The 14,752-nt window shown below is 39.9% G+C and overlaps 1 protein-coding gene across 1 annotated transcript in view; it reads right to left on the minus strand.

The window, feature by feature from the left end:
• Positions 1-222: 222 nt before the first annotated feature.
• DDX10 (DEAD-box helicase 10) overlaps positions 223-14,752 on the minus strand; it is a 179,786-nt gene continuing 165,256 nt past the window's right edge. Inside the window, exon 18 of the mRNA XM_075198896.1 lies at positions 223-987. Within this exon, the coding sequence (XP_075054997.1) occupies positions 795-987 (193 nt within the window). The 3' untranslated portion in view covers positions 223-794. The remainder of the gene's footprint in view (positions 988-14,752) is intronic.

Genomic DNA, 14,752 nt, shown 5'->3' on the forward strand with positions numbered 1-14,752 from the left:
CACACCGGCCTACAAGCTATGACAGTTTGATACATATACTTTAAATTTAAAATAGAAGTTGTCTTACATAAAAAGAGCTACTAATAACATATGAAGGTAATCGTTCCCATACTGTGACAAAACTTGAGAACTTCGGGCCTGATTCATTAAGGATCTTAAGAAACTTCTTATTTCAGTCTCCTGGACAAAACCATGTTACAATGCAAGGGGTGCAAATTAGTATTCTGTTTTGTCCAGGAGACTGAAATAAGAAGTTTCTTAAGATCCTTAATGAATCAGGCCCTTCGTATTCTATTTGCATTTTCTTTAAAGCTGTTTGTTATTAGCCATTTTCTGCAAAAACTGGAAAATACAGCATAATACAGGAAGTCTGCTGTACATAAATACCTTCCCCCACAATCACAGCTTTATCTAAAAAGAATTATTCAGTTCTGATAAACTACTTAAACTCTATATATTTATTTAGTAACACTACTATATAAACCAACTTCTATGTTAAGTGTAGTAGTCCTTTTGCAATCACAAACATAGTGTACCATGTTTGAACAAAAGGTTAAAACAAAACAAAACAAAAAAAAAACACGCAAAAAATAGCAACCACAGAAATGAAACATTGAGTTAAGAGGGAATTACTTTTCCTGTATTTATGCCATTCATTCCGCACTTGAAGGTCATTCTCCCAGCTCGCATTTATCAATGTACTGAACTGCTTTGGAGCCAAATTCATTTTTTTTTATAAAAAGCTGTTAATCTAATAATGAAGATAGCCAGGAAAACCAGTCGTAGGTATACAATTAGCTCTTGCTGCTTAGAAGTTGTAGCACCAGTTGCTCGTCCTCTGCCAGTGAAAGTCCTGTGTTTAGTGGCTCAAACGCTTCCTCGGAGCTTGGAGCGGTCTTCCTCTTTTTGGTGGTTACCGATTTTGATTCTTGGTCTTGGGATCTGCCGCGGAAAGTCCTCTTCCTCGGTGGCACCTCCTCAGGGTCACTTGGGAAAATAAGAAACACACGGTTAATTGCCACCCTCCTCCAAATGGAACAAACTAATCTCAGAGACACATTTGATGGTAGATAAAAATGTCCACCTTCTCTGCCTTTTTTGTTTGTTTGTTTTGTAGGATTTTTTTTTTTTATTTTTTTTAGAGTGTTGGGTATTTTTTGTGCTTAATGTTTTCCAAGTCTGAACAATAGCAACAGGTTTATCCCATGCATTCTAGAATGTATTTACTGGATGAGTCACCGGCACAGCTACAGGGAATCTATTCCAAGGATCTATCAACCCTTCCATAAAAAAGTATTTTCTCTACAATTTCAACTTGTCTCTAACTATGCCTTCAACATCAACAACAAACGAACCAAGTTTACTCTTAATGAACTATTATAAAGCCAACAAATATCAGACAAGGCTGGTGGGTACTAGGAGGTAGGAAATTAAAATAAAATATATTAGTATTATAGAATTAGTTACTGTGACAATGGTAAGAGCAAGAAATTCTACAAGAAACTAAGGATTCATTTTGTTGGATTCTCCACCAGCCAAAAGGTCATTTCTTGGCCTGAGCTTTCTATATAAAATTTAGGAGGTTGGGTGAAGACTTTGCTCAGAGCCTAAGGCTGCAATGCATACTAGCCAAACCTAAACCTTGTCTGGACAGTTTGTAGGTATATAAAGGGAAGCTTTATGTATGGCACTGACCACTTGAATTGAACGGGCATTTATTGATGGACCAGGATCTTGGACACCTCAGAGAACAGAAACATGAGCAGGTAGGAAAGGATGTTGAAATAATCTTAAGTCCTCATGGTAATACAACAAGCAGATTTAATGGACCATGGTGGCTGAGGATCTCATGAGTTCATTAAGATATATAGTACATTTCTGCTAGCAACTCTTACAGCAATTGCAGGTCCAGATGAGCTGGTAAAAGGCACAAAGAGTATTCTGTATCATGAGTAAAATCTTACAAAACTAATTTCTCTTTCTTTTTCTGCATTACAGAATAGTCTTACCCCAACAATCAAGCCTGCAAACTACCTAGCATAGTAGAAATGTTCAGTGACAAGGTCAATGGTTTGGAAGGGTAAGGCCACTAAAGCCGGCAGGACCTTGAACATTGCCCAAGCAATGTAGTTCTGTGCAACGCTCATGATTCATTCCATCTGTTTAAACTATGTTATGCGCCACCTCTGCAAACTGGATTTTCAATCCTCTCTTGACACATGTTCACTGACACACTGTGAACACGTGGCGTCCAGGTCCAGCCTTTTACCACTTTATAATTGCCATGTTCATTTAATTACAATTATAAACTTTTCAGTTTGACTTCTAAAATACTCTTTGGTTTATTCTCATTTATGGCTATACTGAATTATGAAAGTAATTGCCCACCCCCCCAGTGTCACATTCATTACTCAGGTCTATGGACTGTGGAGCAGGTTGGTGACCAATGTGCTTTAGCAAAAATTTAGGGGCATTCAATAAGGGTCATTCTATGTACACTAATACAATTCTTCACAGGGATCATTGATCCCTACGAACTTCAAATCACAACACCGCCCCCCCTGCCTCACCATAAAGAGGGCACATCAAGTCGTCGGATGTGATCCTCAGGGAATCTTTAATCACAACAGACACAATAGGCTTCTTTTATTTAAAAAAAAAAAAAAAAAGTGATGACCATCAATTAATCAGCATAACCCATTTTTTAATTGCGGAGTACAAATAATTAAAAGAAAAGTTTGTAATAATTGAAGTCTTTAGTTTTTGGTGTTCGGAATTACTGAACCATTAAATATGAATTATGCCTGGCCTGTGCATTGATTAATGATGCAGCAATGGGGGCGTACTGTAACGGCTTATTATTATTATAAAACATGCTTCACAGGGTATAATATAAACATCATCAATTTAAAAATAGCAGCAGCTAAAGCTATAGAAGCTTGGAACTATGAATACTGAAACCAAAACACTACTAGGTGATTAAAATTAATTCACGTTTATCCCTCATAACTTATTGACATAAAAGACATGGTATTAATTAAACCACACGAACATTTGTATTTACATGTCCAATGTATTTTCTCCTGCTAATCAGATTTGTACGGTGTAAGGAGCTTGCCACACGTTGCAAATGTCAATTAGCCTGAAATGTCCTCTAACAAGTAACGATCCATTTTAGATTAAGTGGTTACATGCAGAGTCATATATAAACAAGTGACAGAATCACTAGAGGTCCGGCTCCCAGAATGCTCAGCATGAACCATCAGTGATCATATGCAGGCAGACAATTTAAGTAATCTATTCCGCTCTGTCCACCTTTACAGCCGAAGGGGAACAGGAAAGATTTCAGATCATCCTGTAACAAGATCATCAGTAGTAACAGATATCGTTCACAATAATGAACTGAAATTGCAACCGGGACACTCAGCCAAGTTTAATGGAACTTTTGTTATATATAGATCATGAGTCATCTTAATCTTCCTTATGATGAAGCGTATAGGCCAACCATCATCTAGGTTTTGATTGACAACTTGGAGAATGCTTCTCTCAAATGTGACTGCACTAAGGGCAGAAAATACATTCTGAGCAATTGTACCAGGTACTAGAATGAATGTTCTTGGTATTGAAATGGGGACTTTGATCATATAAGCTAGTAGCAGGTTGTTTCATACACTAAACACAAGTCTACATGCCGGTCCCATAGTGGGCTACCTTGGGCTGGGTCAATGGGCTACTTGCATTTTTTCCCTTTAAAATGTTCCTAATAGGCTGCTGAGTCGAGTCTTGCCCCCCAGGCTAAAATTTGCCTGCCCCCCAGGCTAAAATTTGCCAGACCTCCCCTGTCTACATGTGATATAATCTGACGTAAACAAGCAACCTGACATACACCTGTGCTGTAAGCAATTAACATGGTGGTGCTTCTCTATTTATCATCTACCTGGAGAAATGGCAGCGAGGACACAGGAAGCATAAAGTAAATGCTATTCGGCTTAGTAACAGACAGGCATTGATTTTTTTAAACATCCAAAATGTGCTTATTTGCTCTTTAAAAAAATCAAATAATAAACCTTGCCTGCAGTCCGGAACATTATTTTGTAACCTTGTGGTCGGAACCTTGGCTGAGATTACTTTTCCTGTATCTAATCAGAAAAATGAACAGCTGGGCAACATAAACTGTAAATCTAATATTTTGATATTTCTTAATTTTACAAGCTATTACAAGCCATGGCATTTTTTATTTAAATTGCATTATGCTGGAGGAGACCGCTCTAATTTTACTTGCTTTAGCCTCTAATGTCAGCACACAGGGTTTTAATGAAGTATTACAATCTTGTTTTATTCCATTGCTCCAGATGTTTCTTTATCCCAAGCTGTGTTATTTCATTTTAATGGCTAGTAACAAATTGAATGTGGATGTGTGAACTTGAAGAAAGCCGGTAAGATTGGACCGGCCATGTAAAACGCAAGTTTAGAGTCATGGCCAAAAGTTTTGAGAATGACACAAATATTATTTGTCACAAGGTCTGCTGCATCCGTTTTTATGAGGGCAATTTGCATATACTCCTGAATGTCATAGAGTGATCAGATGAACTGCAATTAATTTCAAAGTCCCTCTTTGCCATGAAAATGAACTTTATCCCAAAAATAACATGTCCACTGCTTTATAGCCCTGCCACAAAAGGACCAGCTGACATCAGGTTAATGATTCTCTCGTTAACATAGGTGAGAATGTTGACGAGGACAAGGCTGGAGATTACTCTGTCATGCTGATTGCGTTAGAACAACAGACTGGAAGCTTTAAAATGAGGGTGGTGCTTGAAATCATTGTTCTTCCTCTATTAACCATGGTTATCTGCAAGGAAACACGTGCAGTCATCATTGCTTTGCAAAAAAAAAAAAAAAAAAGGCTCCACAGGCAAGGATATTGCTGATAGTAAGATTGCACCTAAATCAAACATTAACCAGATCATCAAGAACTTCAAGGAGAGAGGTTCAATGGTTGTGAAGAAGACTTCAGGGTACCCAAGAATGTCCAGCAAGCACCAGGACAGTCTCCTAAAGTTAATTCAGCTGCGGGATTAGGGCACCACCAGTGCAGCGCTTGCTCAGGGCAGCAGTGCAGGTGTGAGTGCATCTGCACGCACAGTGAGGCGAAGACTTTTGGAGAATGGCCTAGTATCAAGAAGGCCAGCAATGTAGCCACTTCTCTCCTGGAAAAACATCAGGGACAGACTGATATTCTGCAAAAGTTATAGGGATTGGACTGTCGAGGACTGGGATAAAGTCATTTTCTCTGATGAATCCCCTTTCAGATTGTTTGGGGCATCTGGAAAAATGCTTGTCCAGAGAAGGAAAGGTGAGCGCTACCATCAGTCCTGTGTCATGCCAATAGTAAAGCATCCTGAGACTATTCATGTGTGGGGTTGCTTTTCAGCCTATGGAGTGGGCTCACTCACACTTTTGCCTAAGAACACAGCCATGAATAAAGAATGGTACCAAAACATCCTCCAAGAGCAACTTCTCCCAACCATCCAAGAACAGTTTGGTGATGAACAATGCCTTTTCCAGCATGATGGAGCACCTTGCCATAAGGCAAAAGTGATAACTAAGTTGCTCGGGGATCAAAACATCAAAATTTTGGGTCCATGGCCAGGAAACTCCCCAGACCTTAATCCCATTGAGAACTTGTGGTCAATCCTCAAGAGGCGGGTGGACAAACAAAAACCCCAAAATTCTAACAAATTCCAAGCATTGATTAGGCAAGAATGGGCGGCCATCAGTCAGTATGTGGCCCAGAAGTTGATTGACAGCATGCCATTGAGGTCTTCAAAAAGAAGGGTCAATAATCCTAATGCTTGTAATTTTACTTCAGTATACCATAGCAACATCTGACAAAAGTGATAAAAACATTGAAGCAGCAAACTTTGTGAAAAACAATATTTGTGTCATACTTTTGGCCATGACTGTATACCGATATTTAATGCTGCTACATTATATTACAGGAAAACAGACCCATAGATACAGATTCTAGAATGCTTGAGCCCTGCACAATTTCACCTTTTTAGATTTATTAAAGCGTTCTTAAACTTCAAACTTTATTTACATACTTGTGCCCAGTACAGGGGAAAAAATAAGCTAGACCATTTTACGCCATACCTGTGAACAAGCTATGAGCCATCATAAAAGGATATGCCTGCAACCACCAAGCTTGCAAACCAACATATTTCTGCTGCTGTGTTCCTATCCACAAAGGCTTCATACCCCACTCTGTGATTTTATACCCGAGCCCTTTCCACTAGGTCACTTCCAAGCGGCTGAATTGTGAAAATTATTACATATAAAGGTGTTACAATACATCAACCAGAATGAGCTTATTGTTAACACCTTTCAGCAATTCATTATCTCATAAGACTACTATTACTAAATTTACTAGATTTCCGAGTCAGCAGCAGGTATGTTGTTTAGAAATTGTCACACAATTAGATAACTACATTGAAAAAAGATGAAAAATGAGGATTAAGGCCTTCGTTCTAAGGGGGGAATTGACTGCATTACTCGCAAGAGTTACGTGGCCTACGCACTCTCAGTGTTAGTACGATCATTTTAATGCGGATTTCTGCTTGCGGCTCTCAGTGCCGACGGTACTAATGGTAATAATGAGCACTATTATCGTAGTAACGGTAATAGTTTGTGGGCCGCGTTACTTTCACGAGTAATGCTGTCAATTGAATTCCCCCCTAGGTCATTATCATTATTTAAAAAGATAGATATTTTATGACATTTAGTGGGAGTGGGAAGTTTTTAGTTCCAAAATATTATTTTAAATCTATGTGCGTGTGTTTGCTAATCTTTCTCTTTAGTATAAATCTGCAGCAGTCCGTCGTACAAGTTTCCTAGAGGTGGCTCAGTTGCTACTTCTGAGATCCAGATTTCATTCCTTGCACTCCTCAGGAGTACTAGGAAACTTGGAATGGTGATTTTTCAACCCTGATCTGCCCGTTTGTAGAAGGAAGACAAAACTTTATGTCCTGACCAGCCTATTACGTTGGTGGACCTCACACGGTCAGGTTCTTCCCTCTAGGTAATCAGCCAACCTGTCTAGCACACAGGACTAGTTAGACGACGTCACACATTCTCATGCCATCACAGAACTGGCCTCTACCCGCTAACTGCCAGCACCAATGCCACACAAAGATATCCCAATTATAGATCAATACTACATTCTATTAGAAATACAATCTCAAATGCAGGAAGCTCAAAATGCAGTAATTTGATTCCCTTGTTAATTAGATCCCTGACAAACTGTGATGATATCACTGCAAAGTATTGTTCATAATAAGCCAAAATAAATGATAAAAAAACAAAACACTATATATTTGGACTCAATACTGTCTTCTAAACAGAGTGAAATAGTGTACATACATCTGGCAAAACACAGGTGTAAATGGAAGTGATATGTACAATGTAATGTAAATGTCATACTAGCACATTATATGTGAACAAATAGAAAGGGATAAGATAATAAAACGTGTATCATCTTGTGATAAATGTAACATCTCTGCCAACCTTACCAGGATATACAATTTAACATTTACACCTGATTAGTACAAATAACAGACGATGGCTATAACATATAACCAGCAATCAGATATGAGCGTGCATCAGCCCAGTGTAAATGTTACCGGCAGGAGCAATGTTTGTAAGGTGTTATGACATAAACTGTGCAGTGATAATAGATACAAGAAGTGCCATGTCTGTCAGTCATAGTTAAAATGATAAAATAAAATGTACTTAAAGGCGCACTACCACCGTAGTGAGGGAGGGCCTGGAAACCGCTGCAGTGTGACGGCTTGGAACCGGAGGACCAATGAGAGGCCGCAATCACAGACACAGACATCCCCAAGGTAATAAACGCTCTGGCTGTACTGGGGGGTTCATTTTATACGCAAGGCCAATGCCAGTTATACCACAACAAATAAATCCAAAAAAACACACATGTTAAACACCAATGGGCATTAACGAGTCGCTATATGAAAGAGAATACAGCTTACTTTTAAACTCTTTACTTTCAGAATTTGATTTTTATTGAGATTCTGTATTTTCACCTCTTTTATGCCATCTCCAAATTCATATGCGGATATACATAAAATTGCAACCATCTGAGAACCATTTGCAGATTGCATTCTTCTCTGCTTCCTTAAATCCCCTGCTTATAACTACAGTCTATAATATTCTTTCCTTACACTGTATAGAAACTTTTGCTGTAATAATCTTTCTTTATTATGACAATACTGCCTCAGGTTTCTTTCCAAACCAAATTTAAGTTTCTTATTTTTTTCGATAAGTTGTGCAGGATTCTTCACTATTAGAACTTTGCTGCTCCCAGGCAATAAGGGAAAGAACCGAGTGTATAATCTTTCATCCCAAACCTGTCGTATTGCTGCTATGAAATTGGAGGGTACAGACATGGTACAAATGGGTTTGCCTCACTATTTCCAATGTGTGTAAGACATGAACATAGCTTGTGCAGCTAATGGCCACTGACTGAAACAACTATACTATCACTGAAGTCTGATCTCACTTAAAAGTCATCAACACATTTGTAAAATAGTTTTGTGTTATTTTACAGCGAACAGTTGTCACCGTTTCCACTGCTGTGAGTGCGTTTAGAAAACTCAGGCTGCTGACTAAATGCTTATTATAAACAGCGACCTCTGAAGGTGAGAATAGTTACTGCATGTCATTAAAAATATACTGAGGAGCAGCCGAACAATTATTAGTATAAAGTCCGTGCCTCGAGGGACGGGGAAGGATTGGCGGCACGAGAGGGCCCAACACAATATTAGGTGTTTTTTTTAATGTTGTGGCTAATCATGATAGATAGATATATAGATAAAATACTTTTACTAACCTACAAGGCCATCAACAAAGCTGCACCAACATACATCTCCTCTCGTCTGAAAATATCTCCCAACTCGGCAACTCCGTTCTGCACAAGATCTGCGTCTCTCATCCACCCTCATTACATCCTCCCAGTCCCGGTTACAGGTCTTACACCCACTCTATGGAATTCTCTCCCTCGCACAATAAGACTCTTCTGGTCTACAAACTTTCAAGAGTTCTCTGAAAACCCACCTCTTCAGACAAGCTTATAATATTCCTCAACCACCCTCTTAACCTCACTACATTACCCTATTACCACCCGTTACACAATTTCACACAAGACAACTACCCCCTGACCAACATTGTTGTGTGACAGGATCATTTAGCTTATGAGTCACTTTTACCTTTGCAGTCTGGCTGGGCCGAAATGCAAAATGTAGACTTAACCTCATGTATCAAGCTCCCATTGTCCCATAGATTGTAAGCTTGCGAGCAGGGCCTTCTCACCTCTTTGTCTGTTTTACCCAGTTTGTTTATTAGTTTACTGTGTTTGTCCCCAATTGTAAAGCGCTACGGAATATGTTGGCTCTATATAAATAAATGATGATGATGATATATAAAAATAAAATATTTACAAGTCATATTTTGCTGAGATTATGCTCCTTTATGCAGGTAATGTTACATATATTATTAATGTATAAACTGTGACTGCACATATCAGAGTCTAATCAGCATAAAATGTAAGTCGATATGATTTCAATGTTGGACTTTGCTGTGACATTCTAATAAGATGGAGCACGAGGAGAAAAGTATTGATTACATGTAAATGGTTTACATTAAGACAGGACAGTTATTAAATAGCAGTCACAGTAACTGCTTTATAAAGAAAGGAACTAATCTTCTATTGGGTCCATGTGCTGACTCACAGGCTGGGACCTTGTTGTTAGACTTCAACTAGGGTGAAGTAAATTTAAAAAAACTTAAATGTTTTGTTTTTTTAGATTTTATATCTTAATAGCAATATGTTTGTCCCATGCACTTTTGAATTATTTTACTATATGAGATGAGTTCTCATCATAGCTGGGAGACTGAACGCTGTACATGGTATCGTCACCTATGCACCACTTCAGTAGCCGTTCTATGAATGCCTTTCCATTTGATTATTATTATTACTTGGAGGAACGGCCTCCATAACTGTGCGCTGTATTTGAGGAGAGGTCTTATCAGCGACCTATAAAGTGGCAATATAACCAGCCTCATCTTTCTACTATTCTACAGAACCGAGTAATCTACTGTCTTTGGTTAAACTTCAACCCATCTCACACTATACCATTCATCATTGTGGTAGGTTCACTGGCTTCTGACTAAATACTGGTGTGGGTTATCGATAGTACGCAAATTAGACTGTAAGCTCCTCTTAGGGCACAGACAGAATACAGTTCTCAGATTGTACATTGATGCAGAATATATGATGGTGCTACATAAATAAATGTAAATTATGATTTTGGGAAAACAAGGGCTAAAATGGACTATCGACAATAGTTGTGGATAGCCATGCCACCATAACAGGAAATGTGCAATAAAACAGGAATAAAAAGTTGCCACCTTTTTCAGCCTTTTCTTTCATTTACATATAGACCACCAGGACACCACCCGTGGAATACACCTCCAGGTAGGTAGGTCCTGCCCCAGGGTGGTAGGAAGATGTGGGTCACACCATTATTTGACCTCACTGATTGTCTCCACTGAAAGGTGCTTCCATAGAGAGTAGTTCGATCACAGAGAAGAGTGAAGTTCAAAACAAATATTTAAGTGTGGGTGGCATCTGACTGGACAGCCAGAGGACCAATCAGGTGCCACCGGCTAAAAAATATGAACTTTATTGAGCAGCGGTATATATGATCCAATAAGTTGTTTGCAAAAAGGAAATGCATGAGGCGACTGTAGGCAATTTTCTCAAGAAGTTTGGAGGGGTACGGGAGCTGAGAGATGGGGCGGTAGTTTGAGAGAGTGTTTGGGTCAGAATTTGGTTTTTTAGAATAGGAGTAATCACTGCATGCTTGTATAGTGATGGGAAGATACCAGTAGAGAGAGAAATTACAGATTTTAGTTATAGGTGGAATGAGCACATGAGACATGGACCTACCAATTTGTGAGGGTATGGGATAAGAGAACAGGAGGTAGAGTAGGAAGATAAGAAGAGAGTAGAAACTTCCTCTTCATTTGTGGGATCAAAAACAGTGATTTTTAACTATGCAACATAATTTTTGAGTGGAGTAAGTGGGAGGACTTAAATCCCAATGACTATACATTTATAGAGAGAGGCAAACAAAATCTGAAATTCGAAAAACACATAAATTAAAGGTTAAAATAATAAATAAATCAATATTGAAAAGGAATTAAAAGGGCTCATACAAGTTGCAGTCAAATTATGCTTATTTACTAACATTTTCAAAAGGTGATTGATGGATGTGATGTATCTAATGTTTTCAGTATTTCCTTCCCTACCTTCATAAACATTTCACCGCGTCTCCAAAAAGTGTTCCCTGCCATTCATACACCACCCGCCCTCCATTCATCCACCACCCGCCCGCCCTCCATTCATCCACCACCCGCCCGCCCTCCATTCATCCACCACCCGCCATTCATACACCACCCGCCCGCCCACCATTCATACACCACCCGCCCGCCCTCCATTCATACACCACCCGCCCGCCCTCCATTCATACACCACCCGCCCACCCGCCCTCCATTCATCCACCGCCCTCCATTCATCCACCGCCCGCCCGCCCTCCATTCATACACCGCCCGCCCGCCCACCATTCATCCACCACCCGCCAGCCCTCCATTCATACACCACCCGCGCGCCCTCCATTCATCCACCACCCGCGCGCCCTCCATTCATCCACCACCCGCGCGCCCTCCATTCATCCACCACCCGCCCGCCCTCCATTCATCCACCACCCGCCCGCCCTCCATTCATTCACCACCCGCCCGCCCTCCATTCATTCATACACCACCCGCCCGCCCTCCATTCATTCACCACACGCCCGCCCTCCATTCATACACCACCCGCCCGCCCTCTATTCATCCACCGCCCGCCATTCATCCATCACCCGCCCGCCCTCCATTCATACACCACCCAGCCCCTCTTTTGTATACCTACAAACAATTTTATACTAATATGACTACAGACTTTAAGCAAATCATAGCCCACAGTCCTTTCAAACATTAAGGGGTTAACAGAGCACTGAGCCCTATGCTCCAAGTTATCCTGAGTGAATAATTACTTTGCTTGTATAAAAACATCTGCCAAACAGATTTTTGAGTTTAGAAAAAAAGAATTAACACCAAAATATTGGCATTTTCATAATCAAACATACTGTGCCCCAATCTTATTTTTCAGATAATAAATTTTAATTTACAAGGCCAAGGCAACGATCCTAATGAAGATTAATTACTGCAGCGTCTTTCATAAAGCTCAGTGCAGCGTCTTCCTAAGTTACTGTCAAAACACTAATGAAAATATATTGTGTTGTTAAAGTCTATTCTCTGGCCATTGTCTAGGTGCAAAAATGACCAAAATATTAAATAAAAGGAAAAGAGGAAGGAGGAAATATCTGGGTCAACAGAAATAGAACAGTTTAAATTCTACTAGCAAAATAACATGAGAACATTATTAAAGCATAGGGTACAAATACATTTCTTTAAACCTATTTATTTTGCTTTCTATGTTTTATTTTTTAGGGATGGGTATTAAAAGTGTATACTGTGGAGGAATCAATATTCATACCATCAATTCATTAGAAACTTGTGACACCGCTGAGGTATCGGTGCCTCCTACCTCAGTGACATCAGTAGTATGGAGTACTGTCTGTGTGTATATTAGGGAATTTAGAGCTCCAATGGGGCAGGGACTGATGTGAGAGAGTTCTCTGTACAGCGCTGCAGAATCAGTGGCGCTATATAAATAAATGGTGGTAATGATGATGACGAGTACTGGTTTCACTCTCAAAATGTCCCCTTGTGCAGGAGTCCATTTTGCATTCAGATTTTTAGGCTTGGCTTACCATTCAAATAAAAATGGAGGACGCTGGATTAAAAACTAAGAGGCCTCAAAGTCATTAAAGGAGATAACATAAATTGATCAAAAGGAAGGTATTGTACTCCCAGTTATGACGATAGACATACACTTTGGAACAGTAAGCTACCCACCATTGTAAGCAAACTGAATCAACAAGTGCCTTACAACACCTTGTGCCTCAAAGCTACGAGTTTCAGGGTGTGAACCTCTATCAAGGTGAGTATACAAAAGGTACAGATAAAACAACAATATAGGATACTATATTGTATGAAAAATATATGACTGTTAAAAACAACATATCATCATCCGCTATTTATATAGCGCCACTAATTCCGCAGCGCTGTACAGAGAACTCACTCACATCAGTCCTTTCCCCATTGGAGCTTACAGTCTAAATTCCACACACACACAGATCAAGAGAGACTATGGTCAATTTATTAGCAGCCAATTAACCTACTGTATGAACATACAAACTCCTCACAGATAAGGCCATGGTCGGGAATTGAACTCATGACCCCAGTGCTGTGAGGCAGAAGGGCTAACCACTGAGTCACCGTGCCGCCACAGGTATGACTCCAGAAAGGCAAGAAAATCAACCATTTTTACATTTTAAATCCAGCAGGAATTAGTGTATTATCATGACAACACTTATTCTTCCATGTCAAGTAAAAGGTTGAGGACTATTGACACGAAACAGCAATATATTAATGTGCTGACCAATGTTATAACAATAAAACAGCAATCCTATTTATTAAGTGTCCCTTATGGCTATCCATTATTCATTTAGAAAAAGGTTAATGACACAATGAAATGGATGTGCTCATCCTTTAATTCATTTTAGATAGCGATGTTAATACAATGGAGAGAGCATACAATATGTATCTCTCTAAACAGAAGGATAGAGGTAACATTCAACCCCGTGAGGGTAAAGTCCTTTATACAGTTTAATGAGGCAGCATATTAGTCTAAAAAAAAAAGGTCTTTCGTGTGACAACAGAGGACTAAAAATCCTGTGGTAGAAAAACAAAAAACAAATGTGGTGAATGAAAGGGATTGTAGCCATTTTGAACATCACTCCTCCATATATCTTATATATCTTAGTAGTAAACCACACCCTTCCCCCAGCTCTACTAGAGAAGGCTGAACGGAGTGATACTGAGCCGTGAACGGCAGCGATCAGCTCCTGGCTTAGCGTAAGGGGTATGGGCGCAGGAAGGTTCCACCACTACCTTCTACAGAGGAGAAGGAAGAGGATTCCGTTATAGTAAGCGGGGTTGTGCAAAAGTACACTTAAATGTGAACTTATTACGAACTAAAGTTTGGGCAATCCACTAGTGGGACTAAACCGTATCAGTCGATACCACCCACCTGTTCTGATTTAGGCAGGACAGTCACGATTCTAGTGGACTATCTCACTGTCTCACCAATCAGGACTCTGCACTGAGTGCAGGCACTGTTGGGAGGCGCATCCCGCTGACTGCGGTAGGCAGGAGCCATACACACCTACCAGTGGCGCACGACAATGGCGGGATGTTGCAGTGCACAATGCCTATGTAGCAAACCCAATCATGGGCAGGAATGGTAAAAACTAGGGCATGCTCTATTTTATCCCATATTCTGTCATTATTCTTGGTAAGACAGCCATGTGCAGTACACCAGCCTTTCTCTACAGAGATCCAGTCTCCACTCGCTTGTCATGAAATGCGTTGGAAGACTATCCTGAAGCACTAACATTTCACATTTTATTACATCGCACCTAATTCCACCCAAAACTACATTCTTAGT

Source organism: Mixophyes fleayi, chromosome 2, assembly GCF_038048845.1.
Source record: "Mixophyes fleayi isolate aMixFle1 chromosome 2, aMixFle1.hap1, whole genome shotgun sequence".
Classification (NCBI taxonomy): domain Eukaryota; kingdom Metazoa; phylum Chordata; class Amphibia; order Anura; family Limnodynastidae; genus Mixophyes; species Mixophyes fleayi.